The sequence below is a fragment of the Cannabis sativa genome, chromosome 6 (assembly GCF_029168945.1).
Source record: "Cannabis sativa cultivar Pink pepper isolate KNU-18-1 chromosome 6, ASM2916894v1, whole genome shotgun sequence".
Lineage (NCBI taxonomy): Eukaryota > Viridiplantae > Streptophyta > Magnoliopsida > Rosales > Cannabaceae > Cannabis > Cannabis sativa.
Window position 1 is genome coordinate 73962859 of NC_083606.1, and position 22147 is coordinate 73985005.

General features: G+C 35.1%; 2 protein-coding genes and 1 long non-coding RNA gene across 3 annotated transcripts; 2 read left to right on the forward strand and 1 right to left on the reverse strand.

The window, feature by feature from the left end:
* Positions 1–742: 742 nt before the first annotated feature.
* Positions 743–1881, reverse strand: LOC115695571 (uncharacterized). The gene is made up of 2 exons (XM_030622627.2): positions 1822–1881; positions 743–1645 (listed from the first exon to the last, which is right to left on the reverse strand). Exons 1-2 carry the CDS (start codon positions 1879–1881, stop codon positions 743–745), a joined length of 963 nt encoding a protein of 320 aa, XP_030478487.2.
* A 15480-nt stretch (positions 1882–17361) lies between these two features.
* Positions 17362–17985, forward strand: LOC115695572 (putative dynamin-related protein 4A). Its single transcript, XM_030622629.2, has one exon. It carries the CDS (start codon positions 17362–17364, stop codon positions 17983–17985), a length of 624 nt encoding a protein of 207 aa, XP_030478489.2.
* A 1515-nt stretch (positions 17986–19500) lies between these two features.
* On the forward strand, positions 19501–20889 carry LOC115725424 (uncharacterized). The gene is made up of 2 exons (XR_004013398.2): positions 19501–20071; positions 20199–20889. It is a non-coding gene; the product is annotated as an uncharacterized LOC115725424 (long non-coding RNA).
* The last annotated feature ends 1258 nt before the right edge of the window (positions 20890–22147 follow it).

Below are 22147 nucleotides of genomic sequence, written 5' to 3' on the forward strand. Positions count from 1 at the left end.
TGCAAAGGGATCCACCAGTTATATAGGTTATTGAACCTTTGTTGGAGGAACGTTAGTTTGAATCTGATCTTTTATTGGGTATGAAATTTTAGAGAGGCTTAATTTACACGAGATTGATCAAGGGGTACCTATTTGTTCATGAGGAAGGCTACGATCGATTCTGGTGGGTGTCCGGGTGAGGGCCAGGGTGGGGGATAGGGTCCAAGGCCAAGGTCCGGGATTGTGTTTGGGTTTCGAGCCTAGGTCCGGGTCTGGGGTTCGAGTTTAGGTCCGGGTCCAGGTCTATATTCAGGTTCGAATCCATGTTTGAGTTGGTTCTATGGTCTGGGGATCGGGTCTGCTGGGTCAGGGGCAGGGATCCGATCCCAAGGTCCAAGTCAGGCTCAAAAAATATTTTAAGAAAAAAAAAAATTAATTTTTTAAAAGTGATTTTTTTTATTTTTAAAATTTTTATTCTAAATTAAAAAACTAAAAAGTAAAAAAAATTACTAGAACATATTTTCAAAATATATTTTCACTTTTTTTTGTTACATAAAAAAATCTATTATAAAAATATTACAAAACACAACCCAAGTAAATGGGGGCAAACTAAATTGATTACTTTCTATTGAATTATAAATAAACTATGAAACTAAATTTTGTTTGTTTGGTCCCTTATAAAAAACTATTTGTTTGTTTACTTGCTATTTATTAATTTAAATTTGTTCTTTTTTTTTTTTTTTGAATGGAAAGTTAAATTTTATTAACCATCAAACTCCGTTACCAAACAAGGTAACAAATTGGTTGGAACATCCTCCAAACCAAAGATACAACCAGAATATAAATGAGAAGCCCTTGCGAAGTTATGAGCTACAACATTTGCTGATCGTTTAATAAAATAAACACTAACATGACCCAACTCTAACATGAGTTGTTTACATTCATTGATAATTTGACCAAATAAAGAAACCATATGGATAGAGCTGCGTAGAGCCTGAACCACTGTTAAGCAGTCAATTTCCACAACAACTCTTGGCCAGTTACGATTTTTGATCCAACTTAAAGCTTCTCTCACACTGATAGCCTCAGCAACTTCAGGATTAACTCTACCAATAAAGCATTCTGTACGAGCTTCCAATAAAGGGCTGTGTCTATCTCTTGCCACTAAACCAATGCCATAAGAATTTGCTTCACTAAACATAGCAGCGTCCACATTGATCTTGATACTATTTTCCATGGGAGGACACCAAAGCTCTGCCCCATCACCCGACTGTAAACCAGTCCATGATGTCTCAATGAGAGAATTTTGAGCACTTGTCCAGTGATCAAGATAACCTTTTGCCGACATTACTATGCTTTCTACTGAAGTTTCTTTCTTACGCCATACCATCTCATTTCTTCCATCCCAAATAGCCCAACATAAAGCAGACATTAATAATTTGTTGGCCATATTTTCCTCATTGAAAATCTTCACAAACCAATCAAAGAAATTATCAATATCATCACTTATGATGTTGCCGACTGACCCAGGAGTTCCAGTGCCAATGCCCACACGGTTCCATACAACTTGAACCTTTGGACAAGTAACAAGTGCATGGACTATAGTTTCCTCAGCCCCACGGCAAACTGGACAGGCAGAGTAAACATTTACTCTTTTTGTTTGGAGCTGACAAAGGGTAGGGAGACAGTTTTTACAAGCACACCACACCAGATTTTTTATTTTAGGGGGCAGTTTTAGACGCCAGAACGCAGCCCAGAATTTTGCTGCTGTATCGGGGTTGTCATTCCATCTCCCTTGAGCTGTTTGCAATAAATTGTATGCACTTTTTACAGAAAAAATACCTGAGGTCTCAAGCTTCCAAACCAGTCGGTCTTCAATGGCCGAGAGGAGAGGTATCCCATTGATTAAACTAAATTAAATAGGAAGTAAAACAAAAAGTTTCTATATATTACCAGCCACATATATAGGAAAAATATAAATAAGGTAATAAATGATATTGGCTCTTTCTTGAAATAATGCAAGGCCGGGGACCCTTCTTGTGTTTGATCATTTGTTTTTGACCTTTGGGTTGGTTTGACAGATATATATAGAGAAATGCTAAAGGGCACCACTGGTGCCTAGCACCCTTCTACGTGTCAATATCGCTATTGGTGCAATTAAGTATCGGGTCCCATATAGTTTAATATAATAATTTTTATGGAGTATCGCTAACCAATTGCAAGTCGACACATCTAGAAGGTGCTAGGTACCACTGGTGCCCAATAGCAATGCTCATATATATATACCACCATGAAATTGTTTTATATATATTAATGGATACCAACAAACGTAAGAATTAGTATTGAAATGTAAAAAATATATAGTAACGTTTCAATTCTTTTGGAGAGGAGAAATTAAGGAATAAATTAATGTTTGGAAAACTAAGCTAGCTCCAACGAGTGAGTGTAGTAGCATTTCATTAAATAGGAGAAAGGCAAAATACAGAATGAAAATATGGGCCAATAAAAGTAGTACACGTGTTGATATAATACCCAAAAAAATATTCATAATGGAAAGTTTGTTGGAAAAGGTAATCATTGCACAATCAATCTTGGAATTCCCTCATTCGGTATTGCTACACTCTTTAGTCAGCTCACTCATCTCTGTCGACTAGGGGTTGGATTCAATTTCTCTAATACCACCCCTCAAACGATAAGGTAATTGAATCACATTGAGTTTGTTGATGAGGACTTGAAACCGAGTTGAGGTGAGACCTTTAGTCAAGTTGTCAACTATCTGATCATAATTTGATTTCCAATTTCTTCTCCAGAACTTTGTTTCTCACAAAGTGAACATTATGTTCGATGTGCTTTGTTCAAGCATAGTAAACCAGATGATAGGTATAGAGGAACACTTGATTTTGAGTTCATTCAGCAGTTCTTGTAGTCATGAAATTTCTGCTACCAATTGAACAAGTGCTTCATATTCAGACTCAGTGATGCTTCTAGCAACAATTAATTATTTCTTTGACGACCAAGAGATCAAAGCATCACTTAAAAATACACAATAGTCTGCAACTGACTTTCTTTCATCTGGGCAGCAGGTCCAATCAGCATCCACTACTACAAAAATGGATTTTCTCGACTTTTTAAACAATCGTTTAAAGTATTCCCGTCAGATTCTATAACCGTCGCCTATACAACTATTGTAAAATAGGTAGAATTGGCGACGGTTCAAAACTGTCGCTAATGTAGATTTCTCGACGGTTTAAAATCGTCGCCTATAACTGGGTATAGGCGACAGTTTATAACTGTGCCCTATACTATATGTGTCGTCACCTATAGTATAGGGCACGATTTAAAACCGTCGCCTATACCCTATTATAGGCGACGATTTTAAATCTGTATTTTCCCCCATTTTTTTCCTGCATGTTTTATAATTTTACTTAAACTAAAATAAAACAACTAATTAATTTTGTTACAATAACAACTTTAAGATACATTAAATTTATTAAATAACAAAATAAATATATATAGTAAATAAATAAATAAATAAATGTATTTATACCAAGCTTGGAGAGAGAGAAAGAGAGAGAGGGAGACGGACGGGAGGTGGTGGTGGTCTGACCTATGCGACGGAGAGTAGAGGCAGACCGACGGGAGGAGGGGTGCGTGGAGATCGATGGACAAGAGACACGAGAAGAAAGAGAGATTGAGAGAGGGAGGAAGACGGCGAGAGAGGAGGGCAATGGTGCGGAGGCGTGGGTGGGGTTTTGGAGAGTTAAGATTTTCGTTTTAGGGTGTGGGAAATGGAGAAGAAATAGGTAGGCATGTGGGAAATCGAAAAAAGTAGGTGGGCACGTTGGAAATGTGGCGAGAAGTAGGTGACGATTTTTTAATGGACCCTTATAGGCGACAATTTAAAATCGTCGCCTATAGTCGCCTATACTATAGGCGATGGTTTTAACATAGGTGACAGTTTTAAACTGCCTATAAGGGTCCATTGAAAAATTGCATTTTATTGAAAAATATCGCCTATTTTGTTTACTACGATTTTAAACCGTCGGGAATACTAAATTTTTCCTGACGGTTTTAAATAGTTACTTAATTTTTTAACGACGGTCCCCGAAAAAAATCGTTTTCAGGAGAGTCACGAATTCTGATATTTGTAGTAGTGATCAAAGCCAATCAAGGTTAGATTAGTGCTTGGAGGTGTATGTAACCCATGATGCATTGTACCTTTGAGGTACCTGAGTATTCTTTTGGCTGCTCCCCAGTGCACATCAATAGGTTGTTTGAGGAATTGAATTAGTTTATTGAAAGCAAATAATATGTCAAGCCTAGTGTGACTTACTGGAGTGCTCCTATGATACTCCTGTAGATAGTTGGTTCTCTAAGTGGTGTTCCATCTATTATGGATAAAGGCTTTCTTGCTGTAATTGGGGTCACACTTGGTTTGGTATTTTCCATTTTTATTCTTTGGAGAAGTTCAACTATATATTTGCTCTGGGACAAATATACATCCAGTCCTTTGGAAAGAAAGTCTTGTTGAGTTTCGAGATGAAGGTGTTGACTTGCCATGAGCATGTAACAACAATATTGTTAACATAGACAAGTGCCATGATAACAAATGTTGGGTGTTTAAGTATAAAGAAAGATGAGTCAGCTTTATTGTTAGAGGTACTATTGGACACTTTCTAATTCTTTAGCATTAGAAGCTCAAATTGCACCAGATTTTTTTAGATTTCTTTCTTGAATTTTTTTCATGGTGCTCTAGCTAGCGACAAAACACTACAAATAACAGTTACTTTTAATGACAGTTTTTTAGTCACAACATAAATTTTTTGTGACTAAATGTGATTTTCGGTCACAACAAAGAACTACTTGTGACTAAAATATAGTATTTAGACACAAGTTGTCACTAATTTACTTTTAGTCACAACAAGTATTGTGACTAAAGCAACATTTAGTCACAACAAATTGTAATTATTATGACTAATACATTTAGCCACGGACCTTTTGGTCTCAACATAGGAATGATAATTAATAATTAGTCACAACTTTTTTACTTTTAGTCACAAGTATTTTTTTTTTTTTGAATAAAACTTAGCAACTTTTATTAATTAACTAGGAATCGTTAATAACAATAGAACGCACTTCGTTGGAACAATTCTCCAACTGAAGCACACGACCTGTAGAGAAACAAGAATCCCTGGCTAAAACATGAGCCAACTTGTTTGCAAATCGTTTGACAAAACACAACTCAACAATATTTAAGGATAAGAGAAGAGTACGAATATCATGAACTAAACGACCAAAAGAGGATGAAAAAAATTTTTGGCTTTGCACGGCTTGAACACAAACTAAGTTATCAGTTTCCAAAATCACTTGTCCCCACGAATGACGGTCAATCCAGCTTAAAGCTTCTTTGATATTTCAGGTTGCACCCGCCCCACCTTTCCTATCATGTAAGCTTCTACCAAATTACCGCTGGAATCTCGAGCCACACAACCAAAACAAAACCGGCCTTCTCGCTCAAACAAAGCGCCATCAACATTAACTTTGATCTTATTTATAGCAGGTGTAGTCCAATGCTCAAGCACACGGTCCCCATCAATTCACGCAGACAAAGAAAGACCCTTTATTTTTTGAGCGAATTTGTATTGATCAAGCAGAGTTCTTACTGAAGCAACCACATTTGTAGCAGTACGGCTCCTTTGTTGCCAAACAAAGTCATTACGGGCACGCCAAATTGACTAGCTAACAGTCGCAACTTCCTCCATCTCTTCCTGCCTACCACGGCTGAACAAAACCAGTAACCAATTGCAGAAAGTGTCGTTCAAAGTGCTGCCCACGAAACCATAGTTCTATGCCATCACACACGAGCAAATCACACCCCACAAAAGCATGGTAGATCGTTTCATATAAAGCGTTACACAAAGGACATGTAGAATTAACAGGAACATGCTTGTGCTTCAGCTAAAAACAAGTAGGAAGTGAATCCGAAGCTGCCCTCCATAGAAAATTACTGACTTTTAGTGGAACCTACAGATTCCACAGCTCTTTCCAAAAATTCGAACCACCATCATTAGGCCAAACCCCTTTCATTTCTTGTAAATATTTATAAGCACTCTTGACCGAGTACTGTCTGAGGCTTTCATATTTCCAACTCTAGCAGTCATTTGTACCAGTTGTACTTAGTTGAATAGATAGAATCAGCTCCTAATCTCGAACGTTAAAGAGATCTCTAATAATCTCCTCGTCCCAAGCACGGTTGTCCGTCTTAAAAAGGCTGCCAACATACTGGTTTTGAAGAGCATGATGAGTTTAAGAGACAAAACTATTGGTGCGGTGAGGAAGCCAAGGGTCCCTTAATATTGAGATTTGATCACTCGTACCAATGGTTCAAGTGACACTTGCTTGTAACAGCCCCTTAGCTTCAAAAATACTCCTCCATATGAAGCTTGGGTTATCTACCAACTCAGTCGAAAAGAAGGAACCATGAGCATAATATCTTGCTTTGAAAACTTTACTCACCAAAGAGCGATCATTGACTAGCAAACGCCAACATTGCTTTCCAAGAAGAGCTAAGTTGAAATCCCACAAGCTTCAGAAGCCAAGGCCTCCGTCATGTTTATGATGGCTCAACCAGTCCCAACTCATCCAACTAACACCTGCTTTCCGAAAAGAATCAGTTTGCCACCAAAATTTTGCCATAAGACGCTCCAACTCCTTGCAAGTATCCAAAGGTAACAAAAAAACACTCATCGCATAGCTGGGAATCGATTGCGCAACACTTCCTTTCCTGCTTGAGATAAAATTCGTCCTTATTCCCAGCCCTGAATTCTCTTTCTTATTTTGTCCTTCAGAAAACCAAGAATAGCGTTCTTGTTCCTACCAACCGAATAAGGGAGCCCCAAATAAGTACCATTCTCATCTGCCTCATATATATCAAGCATTTGACAGATTGTATCTCGATGATAAGTGCTGGTGTTATGGCTGTAGAAAACAGATGACTTGTTGAAATTAATCTTTTGCCCCGAAGCCATCTCATAAGTGTACAATAATTCTTTCACATGTGCTTCTTCCTCTGTAGCTTTATAGTAGATGTAACTATCATTTGCAAAAAGCATGCGTGAAAAAACTGGTGCTCCTCTAGCAATTTTGTATCCCGTTAATAAACCACTTTATTCATAGCTACGCAACAGACTTGAGAACCCCTCAGCACAGAGGATAAATAGATACGATGATAGAGGATCACCCTGACGAAGGCCTCGTTGTGCAGTAATAGGACCTAACTCCTTACCCCCATGGGAAATCATGTAAGAAACGGTACCCACACAAGACATAACTAAATTGATCCATCTTCCATCAAAGCCCATCCTCTCGAGCATGGCCCGAAGATATTTCCATTCAAGACGGTCGTAAGCCTTACTTATGTCTAGCTTGAGCGCCAGAATACCATCACGGCCCCTTTTTTTCATTTTCAAATGATGTATTATTTCATAGGAGATCATAATATTATCGGATATTAGACGACCTTGAAGAAACGCACTTTGAGTATCCGATATAATGGAAGGCATAACCACTTTAAGCCTATTAGCAATGACTTTTGAAACAATCTTATAAAGAACATTACAAAGCGCAATAGGTCTTAAGTCACCCATATCAATAGGTTGTTTCTTCTTGGGTATTAAAACCAGATTAGTATTATTTAAACCCACAGGAAGATTTCCAAAGCTAAAAAAATTATGTCCCAGTTGTATGACATCTTGATTAACCACCGACCAGCATTTTTAGAAAAACACTGGTGTCATTCCATCAGGCCCCAGAGCCTTGTCGAGATGCATTTGGAACAATACTTTTTGGACTTCATCATCGGAGACCGGCTGAAGCAACTCCATATTTTGCTCTGCTGTAACACGAGCTTGCACACTACTTGTAACTTCTCTCCAGTTCGCATTAGATGAAGCAAAAAGAGCAGAAAAGTAATCGACCATTATTTGTGGCAAACCCGAAGACCAATCCACGCAATTGCCATTCGAATCTTTGAGCTTTGAAATGAAGTTATTACGTCTTCTATTAGTTGCAAAAGCATGAAAAAATTTACTGTTGTTATCACCTTCTTGCAACCACAATTACTTCGATCGTTGATGCCAAAAAACGTCACATTGGGTATAAGCTTCATTCAAATTGTTCCTTGCCATTTTATAATTTTCCACCGAGGTATCATCTCTCCCCAACTTCTACTTTTCCACTTCATTTTTGCATTGTTGAATTCTCTCTTTAGAATTATCCGTAAACTCAATTCCCCAAACCACCAGCCACTGTCCACACCTTTGAATCTTCTGTTGCACTTCAACATCACCACTGCCATCCCAACAATCTTTGATCAATTGGTAACAAAGTGGTTCCCGTAGCCATGCATTTTCAAAGCGAAAACGAGTGACCCGTTGCTGAACAGTAGTACTAAAAAGTTCAAGCAAGATGGGCAAATGATCGGATGTCGATATCTCAAAGATTGTAAAGTTTAGCCGAACTAAACATTTGCAACCAAGCAACATCCGCTAAGATGGGTCTTCAACAAGTTTTGTTGTGACTAAAAGTAAAATTTTTTGTAGTGAAATTTTATTTAATTAATTATTCTTGCACATTTTTTCTCGAATTAATTTGTTTCATTTTTCTTCAATACTAAACCTAAAAACATTAACAATCAAAAAGTGTAAAATTACACAAAATACATTTGAACATAATTAAAATATTTGTAGGAATTTTTAAGTTTTTCCAATTTTACCCTACACCAACATTAAGTAATCAGTATTTAACCAAGGTCAGTTTCGACCTTTCCTTCTCTCTGACTTTTCAAAGTCAGCAGAGTCAAAAACGACTCCGTTTTGGCTTTGAACAAAACCAAAAGAATCGAGACACTTCTTGATCACTTCCCTCAACCCTAGGTTTAGATTCGAAACCCTAGCAGAGAGTTTCTCTCTGAGAAACTCGAACCCAAACCCTAACCAACCCAGAAATCCCAACACAAACACAAAACCAAGATCAGATCTAGAATGATCTGATCTATACACAATCACACACAAAAAATCACAAAGAGTAAGGTTAGAATACACCAGATTTTCCCGAAGTTCACCAATAAATTGGCTACGTCTCCGTTTGAGCTGCTCCTCAAAGTTGAGAGCTCGATTCCACTAATTTTTGTTGATCAGAAGTACATCAATGGAGATTCCAAGTCACAGGTAATTTTTCAGATTGGTAATCTCATATTAATACAAGTATCTAGTGTTTAATCCCCCTCTCTCTCTCTCTCAATATCTAACTCTCTGTTGTTTTCTTGTGCATGTGAGATCATCAACTCCTCCTTCAAGCTTTCAACCTCTAGATCTTGAAGAGAACACTCAACCGTACCTGGTTGTGTATTTGATGCAGGTATATATAGATCTAGGGTTCTGGCTATCAGAGTAAATCACTGGTTTTGAGTCTAGTAATTTAAGTTCTTCTAGAACTCCTTTCACCCAAATACTTTCCTTAATGGCTTCTGTAGTTGCAATGTATTCTGATTCAGTTGTGGACAATGCAACAACTGGTTGTAGTTGCACTTTCCAACTCACACAATTTCCCCCCATTAGTAGTATATAGGCTGAAGTAGATTTTCTACTATCTCTGTCCCCCAGCATAGTCTGCATCACTGAAGCATTCTATTGCTGTTCTTCCTTGTTGTTGCTTGTATTTGAGTCCTAATTTACTTGTCCAAATTAAGTACCTTAGAAGCCACTTCATAGCAAGCCAATGTGTCTTACCAGGGTTTGTCATGAATCTGCTAAGTACACTAATGGCATAAGCAACGTCAGGTCTTGTGCTTACCATTAGGTACATAACAGATCCAATGGCATTAGCATAGGGTATCTTACTCATTTCCTCATTTTCTGCCTTACTTTCTGGACATTGTTTCTTAGACAATGTGTACTGTGTAGTTATAGGTTGGCTAGCAATTTTAGATCCTTTCATTGAGAATTTCTCAATTATCGTGTGAATGTAGTCTTCCTGAGTTAGGGTAAGTGTCCCTTCTGCTCTATTTCTTTTAATAGTAATTCCTAGTATCTTAGTTGCTTCTCCTAGGTCCTTCATTTCAAACTCAGTCTTGAGTAAGCCCTTCATAGTGTTTACTCTAGCTCTTTCTTTACTGATTATAAGCATATCATCTACATATAGAAGTAGATATATGACTTTATTAATATCAGTCCCTTTATAGTACACACAGTGATCATAAATAGCTCCTAGAGAAACCCAATTTTAGCATAAATCCATCAAATCCTTTTGTTCCATTGTCTAGGTGATTGTTTCAACCAATATAGTGACTTTACTAGCTTGCAAACATAGCTTTCCTTCCCCCTTTCTGTATAACCTTTAGGTTGCCTCATGTAGATCTCTTCTTCAAGTTCTCCATGTAGAAAGGCTGTAGTAACATCCATCTGGTCTATTTCCATGTTGTATTGAGTAGCTAGACTTAGCATAATCCTTATAGTCTTGTATTTTGCAACAGGTGCAAATACTTCATTAAAATCAATACCTTCCTTCTGTGTAAATCCTTTGGCCACTAACCTGGCCTTATACCTTATATGTTCATCCTTAGTTCTGCCTTCTTTTTCTTTAAATAACCACTTGCAATCAACAATGCTTTTATCTTTAGGTTTAGGCACCACAATCCAAGTTTTATTTTTCTTAAGAGATTCCATCTCTTCATCCATTGCTCCTTTCCATTTCCTGAAATTTGGTCCTTTAATGGCCTCTTCATAAGACTGAGGTTCATTATTGACCATTTCCAATTCACTCATAAAGGCATATGCAATGTCTTCATCCAAGATATTAAAACTGTACTTAGGATTAGGCTTTGGTACCCTTCTGCCTTTGTCCCTGACCAATTGGTAATCCCCCAAGTCTTCTTGAGTCCCTTTATCAATAAGGCCAGTGTTATCATCATCAGGTTCCACCTGAACCTGGTCCCCAGGTTCCACCTGAACCTGCTCTTCCTGATTCTGTCCATCAGGTGTGTTCTCTGTGTTGTTCCACCTGAATAGATCCAGTTCTGTCCTCAGTATTGCTACCTGCATTGTTAGTCTCTTTTGTACCTGCACTAGGGTTAGATGTAATAGGCAAACAAGGAAAAACATCTTCCCTAAATATTACATCCCTGCTATTAATAGTTTTGAAACCTCTTTGTTCCGAAACCCAAAGCCTATAACCTTTAACTCCCTCAGGATACCCTAGAAAAACACATTTCATAGCTCTAGGTTCTAATTTCCCAACATTTTGGTGTGCATATGCTGCACAACCAAATACTCTAAGATTAGATAGATTATAAGGAGGTTTACCAGACCATTTTTCTTCAAGAGTTTTGAATCCATTTGCACTGGATGGACTTCTGTAGATCAAATAAACAGCTGTTAAAGCTGTTTCTCCCCGGAATCCTTGTGACAACCCAGATTGTAACAGCAAGCATCTCACTTTGTTGAGAATAGTTCTGTTCATTCTCTCTGCAACTCCATTCTGTTGGGTTGTTATCCTAACTGTCCTGTGTCTCTGTGTGCCATTTTCTTTACAATAATGGTTAAACTCCTCATTACGAAATTCCAATCTATTGTCAGTCCTTAGATTTTTTAATTTTTCATTGGTTAAATTTTCAACAAGTGTTCTCCACTGTGTAAACTTAGAAAAAGCCTCATTTTTATGTTTAAAAAAAAATCCAGACTTTTCTTGAAAAATCATCAACAATAGATAGAAAATAGACACAGCCTCCATGAGTACTTGTTTTCTCTGGTCCCCACAGATCAGAGTGAACATACTCTAGGATTTTCTTAGTGTTGTGTGTGCCAGTGGAAAATTTCAGTCTATGATGTTTTCTAAGCACACAACACTCACAAAAATCAAGTTTACTAAGCTTGTCCTTACCTAGGAGTTTCTGTTCACTCATTAGTTGCAAGCCCTTCTCACTGATATGCCCTAGCCTTCTGTGCCAAGTCATGGCATTTGATTCATCACTGTTGCTGTGTGCAGTACTGTAATTACATGGGACCACTGGTGTACCCTTTAGATAGTATAGGCCTCCTTCTTTGTGTCCTTTCATAATAGTTAGGGCTCCTCTGCTTATTTTCATTTGACCAGATTCTATCTTGCTTACAATTCCTAGGTCATCTAGAACACTTAGTGAAATTAGGTTCCTTGCCAGGTTAGGAGCATATCTAACTTCACTTAGTGTCCTGACCATGCCATCATACATCTTGAAACTAATAGAACCAGATCCTTGTATGTCACATGTTTGGTTGTTTCCAAGTATAACTCTACCACCATTAGATTTCCTGAAATCAAACATAAAATTTTTATTATTAGTCATGTGGAAAGTGCAACCAGAGTCAAGGATCCATTCATCTTTGATGGATGGTCCAACTTGGTACACTTCATCACTTTCATATCCATCAATTACATTTGCATCATGCATATCAGGTTTATTCTTAGAGTTTGAGTGTTTAGAATCTCCCTGTCCATGTGGTTATTGCCTGTTATTTCTTTTCAAGAAATAACAATCTCTTTTAAAATGCCCAGGTTTACCACAATTGTAACAACCATTAGTTTCATCAGGATTCCTTGTGTTTGAATTTGATTTGCCTCTTTGATGTCCTCCTGGTTTGTTTGAACCTCTGCCTTGGCTTCTGCCTCTGTTGTTCCAAGGTTTTCTTGGACCTGGTCTGCCTCTACTCAAATTCACTTCACCATTTGAGTTCCCACCTTTCTCTGTTCTCATCTCTAAATCTTTAGACTTTAGTGCAGAATTCACCTCTTCTAGGGTTATAGATGTCCTTCCATATTTAATAGCAGTCTTAACTTCCCTATAGGATTCAGGTAGAGAATTTAGGATGATTATAGCCGGGTTTTCATCACTTAGAGCCTTATTTTCCCCAGAATTTGCAAGTTCAATTGCATCCTTAAGAATTCATCCAAATTTTGATCAAGAGATTTGGATGAACTCATCTTAAAACCAAAGATCCTTTCCTTCAAGAAAATCTTGTTGGTTAGGGATTTTTGTTGAAACTGTTCTTCTAGTTTCTTCCAAATCTGGGCATGGGTTTCTTCCTTGTCTATTAATTTGATAATGGCATCTGATAAGTTGAATATCATGATGCCAGTTGCAGTTTCCAAGTATTCTTCTTGTTGAATCTTGGTAGTCCCTTCTGGCCATTCTATAGGATCATTAAGTACTCTCAACAGTTTCTGTTGAGCCAAGAGTGACTTAATCTTTCTCGTCCAAATCTTGTAATCACAAGAACCATCAAATTTTTCAATGTCTACTTTTAAATTGCTCATGATTAATGAAATTAGATAAGATCAAATAAAGATAAATAATAATAAGCAATTTAGTTATAAAGATTATTTGGAAATGTCCCAGAAATCCTCTGTTAAAGATTTCAGTTTGATCAGGTTGAGTTCTTGAAATTCTTGTTTGTGTTTCTTGATTTCTTGCTTGAGTTTTCTTCCTTCCTGATTAGCTTGAATGTTGAATTTTCCAGCTTTAACCAAGCTCTGATACCATTGTAGGAATTTGTAAGTTTTTCCAATTTTACCCTACACCAACATTAAGTAATTAGTATTTAACCAAGGTCAGTTTCAACCTTTCCTTCTCTCTGACTTTTCAAAGTCAGCAGAGTAAAAAACGACTCCGTTTTGGCTTTGAACAAAACTAAAAGAATCTAGACACTTCTCGATCACTTCCCTCAGCCCTAGGTTTAGATTCGAAACCCTAGCAGAGAGTTTCTCTCTGAGAAACTCGAACCCAAACCATAGCAAACCCAGAAATCCCAACACAAACACAAAACCAAGATCAGATCTAGAATGATCTGATCTATACACAATCACACACACAAAATCACAAAGAGTAGGGTTAGAATACACCAGATTTTCCCGAAGTTCACCAATAAATTGGCTACGTCTCCGTTTGAGCTGCTCCTCAAAGTTGAGAGCTCGATTCTACTAATTTTTGTTGATCAGAAGTACATCAATGGAGATTCCAAGTCACCTGGTAATTTTTCAGACTGGTAATCTCATATTAATACAAGTATCTAGTGTTTAATCCCTCTCTCTCTCTCAATATCTAACTCTCTGTTGTTTTCTTGTGCATGTGAGATCATCAACTCCTTCTCCTTCAAGCTTTCAACCTCTGGATCTTGAAGAGAACACTCAACCGTACCTGGTTGTGTATCTGATGTAGGTATATATAGATCTAGGGTTCTGTTTTTTGCTTCTGAATTTGTTAGTTAGATTAGTTATAGAAATTAGTTAGGTGTGGATTAATCTAATCCATTCTAACTAATTTCTGTTAGGGATTATAGAGGCTGAAGGCCAAATTAGGGATTTGCATGTATTTACTTTTCTGTTCTTGTATTAAGTCCAATATCAGTGTAAGTAGAGGTTTACTCCACCAATATTTTAAAAACCTACCTAAAAATAATACTAATAAAGTCCTAACAAAAGTCTCAGATACTAATAAAAATATTTTCTTCATAAATACATTATTTAATTATTAAGAAGAAAAAATAGAGAAAGAAATCAGAAGTCAGTGGCACACTATAGAGTACTCACATCAAAATAGAATGAGATTTAGAGTTCGGTTGGAGCACAAATTTTATAGGAAAAATTACATTATATATGGGTTTTTACCTTAATACTGAGACTTATTATAAAGATATTGTAAGTGTCATGTTTTGTGTGGCAAATTAGATATTGCTTTTGTTCAGTATTTGTTGTCTCTAACATCTGTTCTGTAGTTAGTTGCATCTGTTTTCACTAATATCATTTTAGTGCCATGTCAGCTTTCTGCTAGTTTGTTAGGGTGTGCCAGCTGTACTTTGCTGGTTGGTTAGTTAGTCTGGTTTATTATCTTTAGTATATAAATTCGATCAGAACCGTTGTACTAACTAACTCTCTTCTATTAGAATCTTCTTCTTGATTCTCGCTCTGCTAGGGCAACATATTTTCTGTTTTTGTTCTTGTTTGTGCAGATTGAAGTTTGAGAGATCTTCCTGAGGTTGAAGATGAAGTTCAAATCTGCTTGATCTGAAGGGAGTTCAGATTCTTTGCTGAAGGTAGTTCAGCTGTGTGTTTCTTGTGTTTGAGATTTAAATGTGTTTAGATCTCAAAGCTTGAGGTTGTTCAAGCATTAGGTAACTTTGTATAAAAGTCAATTTAGATTACATTGTTTGATTTGAAGAATCAGAACTGGTTATTGTAATTGAATTGATTGTTTAGTGAAAGTTACTGTACCCGGTTCAAGGGAACCCAAGGCACTACTCGGTTGGAATGCGTTTCCAATGCAGAGGAAGCTTGTAAATTCTGTGTTCATTGTTTTTAATTTCTAATTCATAACATAGAAATAATCTGCTAAGAATCATCAATTTGAACGGGTAGTAATTAAGACTTTCAGATATATTCCTTAAATTGATTTTATGATAAATAATAAATATTTAAGAGATCATCTAAAGATGATTTGGCGAATCTTTGGTACTGGAAAAGTGAAAAAAACAATTGGATATATGTCATATTTCTCTGATGAGAACATATAAAGAAGATACAACTAGAGACCAATGGGTACAACCTACGAACACAACTTTCTTTGAGTTCCAAGGTATACTCTGAAAAGAGCTATCATATACAGCATCAATCACTTGTCAGTCACAACAATTATTAAATGTGTTATTGTTAATCTAATATATACATATTTTTATTATTTTTGAGGTGTGTTGTGACCCTACATTTTCAGTTTCGAAATAAATACTCATACATATATTTTTCAGACACAGAAATTGAAATAAAAAATTAACGGTGTGTAACACTTTTCTTGCAAATAAATTAAACTTTGAAGTGTACTATATTTACTTTTACTAAGAGCATCTCCAAGGAGACACAAAATTTAGTGTTACACTATCACCAAATTTGGTGTCAAAAATTATTTCTACTCCAACCACAACACCAAAAATTACACTAAAAAAATATTCCTTATTATTATATTAATTTTTTAATAAAATAAAAAAAAAAATAATATCATAATAATTAACAAAAATTACCACAATTTTTATATTTAACTAATAATTTAAATAAACTTACTAATGTGAAAAGACAATAATACTGTAAAATCGGCAAAATTCGATAAATTAAAATATCATATTGCAATAACATAATATTCACATTTAAATTTACACAAAAAAAATATTATAAGGTGCTTTTACAATGTATTCTTCTAAATAAAAGAGTCACGCAACAGAAAGTTTGAATTTTATTTTCGGCATGTTAAATTTTTTTAAATTTTTTAAAATTTTGCAGGATGTTTTAAATAACTATAATGTACACGACCATAAAAAAAAAAGACTAAACAAGTCTCCCAAATGCCGAAACAGGTAGGAGTAAATCAGTGCACCACTTTTAAAGAAGTGCTTTATTTTCGGCTTATTAAATTTTTCTAAATTTTTTTAAATTTTACAGGATGTCTTAAATAATTATAATATACACTACTATATAAAAAAAAATAGACTAAAAAAGTTTGTCGGGTGCCGAAATAAATAGGTACATCACTTTTAAAAATGTGTATTAAAAAATTTCCCAAAAAATAATTCTTAATTTTACAAATATAATAATATAAATATATATAAATATTAATTAAAGTATTAAAAAAACTAATAAAAAAAAAAAAAAACGTGCACTGTAGATAAACCCTCATTTTGCAGTGATAATTGCTGCCTCCTTGGAGCATTAACCACTCCATTTTTCAATTTTTGCTGCCTCCTTGGAGGTGCTCTAATTTAATTTTATTAATCAACTAAAAATATATTTGATTACACAAAATTATAATTTTTAAATAATACATTCCCACAATTTTTTAGTCACATAATAATTATTTATAAATAATCACAAATTTTTAATTTTAATCATTAATTTTGTGACTAGAAATAATTTTTTTAATTATCATATTAGTTTTCATGAAAAATTAGTTAAGCCATTTATTAGCTTGGACATATTGAAAGAGACAACACATTTTCTTGTTTTTTTTTTATTTTGTTTTTGCAGCTTTATATAGACCTTTCTTGATCACGTGCCTAGCTACTAAAATCCAATCATAAGATTTTAATTCATATTGTAATTTCTTATCAATAATCACTTTTCTCTTATCACAAAGATTTTCTTCAACTCTCTCAAGATTATTGATTTGACCAATCGGAGCTTCAAAAGTCCGATCATGAAACCCTAGCTTAGCTTCTATATATATATACATAATAAAGTTCGAACCCTAATCACTCCATACTCACTCATTTTCTTCCATAATAATTCTCATTATTATCACCAAAACAAAAAATGGGGAGTAACAAGAAAAAGCAAACCCTAATTTCTACTACAAACGTTGTTGTAAAATCAGATCTTGATGGCATTGGAAGTCACTCACCAATAGTTTCTTCCTTCAACGACAAGATTCGTCCCGTGCTCGATGCCGTTGACAAGCTCAGAAACCTCGCCGTCATGGAGGAAGGAATCCAGCTTCCCACCATCGTCGTCGTCGGAGAACAGTCTTCCGGCAAGTCCTCCGTTCGAGAATCCCTAGCAAGAATCAACCTGCCACGTGGACAAGGCATCTGTACAAGAGTCCCACTCATAATGAGACTCCAAAACAGCTCGAATTCTCAGCCGGAGCTTTTTCTAGAGTACAACCAGATTAAAGTTCCGACCACCGAAGAAAATGTCTCCGAAGCTATAAACACGGCGACTCAGGTCATTGCCGGAGATGGTAAGGGAATATCTAAGACCCCTTTGACTCTCATTGTGAAAAAGAAAGGTGTTCCGGATTTGACCATGGTTGACCTTCCCGGAATAACTAGGGTTCCGGTTCACGGTCAACCGGAGAATATTTATGATCAGATTAAGGATATCATCATGGAGTACATTCAACCGGAGGCTAGTATTGTTGGAAATTATTTGTTCTAACCAACACACTTTAAGAAGCAAAATTAATGTTATATGTAAATTGGTATTTTTCTAAAATTTATTATTTTATGTATCCACAAAATAATAGTGTCAATTTATAACTAATACAATTTACCAATATTTGTTCCAGGCCTAAAGTGAAGAGCCCAACAACCAATCAAGTCAACATTAAAAGAGTTACACCAACTCTTTATTCTCACCAAAAGTCTCGGCCCACACAAGCAAAAACCAGCCCAAAGAAAAGATCAATTCAAACAAGATTCAATGACTCTTACTCTCTCTCTCCAATCACTCGGTCAAAGGTGAAGAAATGAGTCAAACAAGACTCATTCTTTTCTTCAATATATTCGGCCCAACAAGGAGAGAACCAGCCCAACTAAATGCAAAGCAAACCCTAGCAAGCCTTAACCTAATATATATAAGGTAATGTATTTTCTAACCCTAAATGAAACACACGGCAGCCTCCATTTTTCCCTCTAACATATTCAAATTCTTTCAAACTATTTTCTCTCCTTAACACAAAAATGGCAGCAACACAAATAATATTCTAGGGTTAGGGTTTCTAAGATTTATCTTCTCTTTTCTTCCTCTACAGCCGCACTTAGTTAATGGGTTTCTTCAAGCTCTCTTCTTCTTCTTCTCACTCTAATGGCAGCAATGAAATGGTAAGGTTTTTTTTTTCTATCTTTTCTTTTTCTTCTTACAGCAAGCAATCTTCTATGGGATCTTCTAATATGTTTTTCTTTTCTTGCTACAGGTTCTAGATTATGGTTCTAAGTTTCTCTTTGCTCTTCTCTACTTACTCGAAACTACACCCAGAAAAATACAAAGCTATTAGCTTTTATTTTCGGCAACAGTTAGGTTTTTCTAGGGTTCCAAAATAATTCTTTCTTCAGCCCCTTTTCTACCCGAAATAATCAAACCAAGAAAAACACTAACTCAACTCCAACCACTCAAAACCGAACCCCAAAAATCCCTTTGACTTTCAGCCAAGAACACATCAAACCCGAAAATAGCAAGAACACTCAACATACACACAAATACAAATATGAACAATATAGAGATTAGGGTTAGAAATACAAACAGAAATGATAAAGATGGAGACACCAAATTTGATCTCGGAGTTCGTCCAAAACAACCGGCTACTTCTCCGTCAAGCCCTCAGCTTGATTCCACTAATCATCAAACAAAGGTTACACTTTTGATTTACAACAGTTTGTATTTCTCTCTGTTTTTCTCTCTTTTGATACTAACAAAAAACTCTCTTTTCTTTTACATGAACACTCTAGGAGGAGCTCACATGGAGATGACAACTCTTAGCCAAAAGGTTCTCATTTTCTCTGTTGTTGAATCTATTGTTCTCTCTGGCTGTGACTATTTACTTTTGCTCTGTATATTATTCCCTTGTTGTATCTGAGAAAAGCACCTCCTTTTATATACCGTTACGTGATTCGATCTAGGGCGAGCCACTAGTGATATTTGTAACTGTTTTGTAACTGTCTTTGTAACTGTCTTTGATGAAAGGGTATATTTGTCAAACCCTATGATTAGTGTTATACAATTTAAGGGTAAATAAGTGAATCTGTAACAACAAATAACACAAAGAACCAATAAAGGTTCGGTTCACACTAATCAATTCCAAAGAGAAACAAAGTTTCTCTCTCCAATCAAACCCTTTCTTTGATATATATATATACCTTCGGTCAAACCAACAAAAGCCAATTCAAAACTCCCTTTTTCACAGTATAGGTTCGGCCCACAAGACTAAAGAAACCCTATGTCTTAACCCTAATATATAATGTAATGACACAAACCCTAATATTCACTATCACGGCAGCCACACTTTCTCAAAGAAATATTCAAAATATTTCAAACTCTATTCTCTCTTTCCTTCTAACGGCAGCAAAGAAAATTTTTGGGTTAGGGTTACAAAAATTTTCCTTTCTCTTCTTCTTCTTCTCTTGGTCTTAGGGTTTCTAGGGTTCTAAAACTTTATTTTTCCTTCTTGCTTTCTCACAGCCGAATCTACTACTAGAGATTTCTTCAAGCTTTCTTCTTTTTCTCTACTAATGGCAGCAATGAAATGGTAAGGCTTTTTATCTCTTCTTTTTCTTACAGCAGCTAAGATTCTATGGGTTCTAATATTTTTCTTTTTCTTACAGCAGCTAAGATTCTATGGGTTTTAATATTTTTCTTTTTCTTTCTTGCTACAGGTTCTAAGGTTAGGGTTCTTCAAGATATTTCTTTTCTTCTTTGCAGCCTCTACCCGAACCAAGAACAACCCAAACAACCCACAAAGCTTCTACCCGAAACTATGCCTAGAAAACTCACTCACTCAAAACCGAACCCCTAAAAAAATATCCCTTTAATTTATACCCTTTATATTCCGATTATACCCTTACGTAATGAAAAAACTTTCCTCACCTCACTAAACAGTACCTTATGTGAGGGTATAATCAGTAATTGAGTTATAAAATTTCAATTGAATTTAAAATAAGATTATTTTTGGTTAACTGATAAAAAAAAAGGGAAATTTACATAGTATACTAACTTTTGTCATTTTTTTACAAAAATACTGCTAGGCGGTATTTTTTACTTTTTTACTGTGTTTTTTTATAAGTTCCATACTGCAGTATACTATGTTAAGTTTTCACTGGTGTTGTACTGGTGTTTTACTGGTGTTCTACTGTTGTTTTGAGTTGTTCTGCTTTGTGTTTTACTGGTGTTTTATAAAAACACAGTATTTTTGTAAAAATTTCCATGTGACAGTATTTTTGTAAAAGTTAACCTAAATTCCAGTATTACTATTATTATTATTATTTTATTATTTTATTATTATTAATAATACTTTGCTTATAAATTTTATTTATCTTAATTCTTTTGTTATGGAGATCAATTTTATTTATTTAAAATTTTTTATTATGATACGATGGTTATTTATTAAGTTTTTTTTATCTACGTTTAAAAAATTAATTAGATTTAAATATATTTTTTTTATAAATTTGTATAATAAATATTACTTCAAAAAATAAATTAAAATTAAAAATTCCACTAATTTTTTTTTTACTAGTAACACTTTTGAAATGTCACTAAAAGTACTTAATTAGATGGCAATTTAAAATGTCACTATATCTAATATTTGATGTCATTTTTATAAATGCCACTATTAATTTATTCTAGTGACATTTTTAAAAATGTTACTAAATTTAAATATTGACCAATTAATGACACTTTTTACAAAATGTCACTAAAATATATCAATAGTTACATTTTTAAAAAAAAAGTCACTAATTCAAATGTCATTTATTCTTACATTTTTTAACAAATGTCATTAAAAAAATGTCACTAATTGTGATTTTTGGTGTAGAGTCATTAATGTTTTGTTGGAAATTATTTGTTCTAACCAACACACTTAAAGAAGTAAAATAATACTATGTTATGCAAATTGGTATTTTTCAAAAATTTATTATTTTATGTATCCACAAAATAATAGTGTTAATATTATAACTCACACAATATTACTATTTCTATTTCAGGCCCAAAGTTAAAGGCCCAACAAGAACAAGCTTTTATATTCAAGTTATATATCAATATCAAAAGAACCAGTAAAGGTTCGGTTCACACTAATCAACCCAAAGAGAAATAAATCTTCTCTCTCCAATCAAGCCCCTCTTTATTTATCAATATATATTCGGTCAAAGAGGAAATGAGTCAAACAAGACTCATCATTTCCTTTCAACAATTTCGGCCCAGCCCAACTAAATGTATAACCCTAATATCCTAATATAAAAGGTATATTATTAGGTAAAGCTCTCAAACCCTAAAACACTACTACGGCAGCAGCTCTCTTTTCCTCTCTAAAAATATTCAAAGCTTTTTCAAACACTTCTTTTCTTTCTCTTTCTCTCTAACGGCAGAGACACAAAATAGGGTTAGGGTTTCTAATCTTTTCTCTTCTTCTTCTTTTTTCAAGAACAAGGTTGTGTTCTAGGCTTTCTAAGATTTCTTCCTCTCCTTATTTTCTTCTACAGCCGCATCTACTACTAGAGATTTCTTCAAGCTTTCTTCTTTTTCTTTACTAATGGCAGCTGTTGGAAATTATATGTTCTAACCAACACACTTTAAGAAGCAAAATTAATGTTATATGCAAATTGGTATTTTT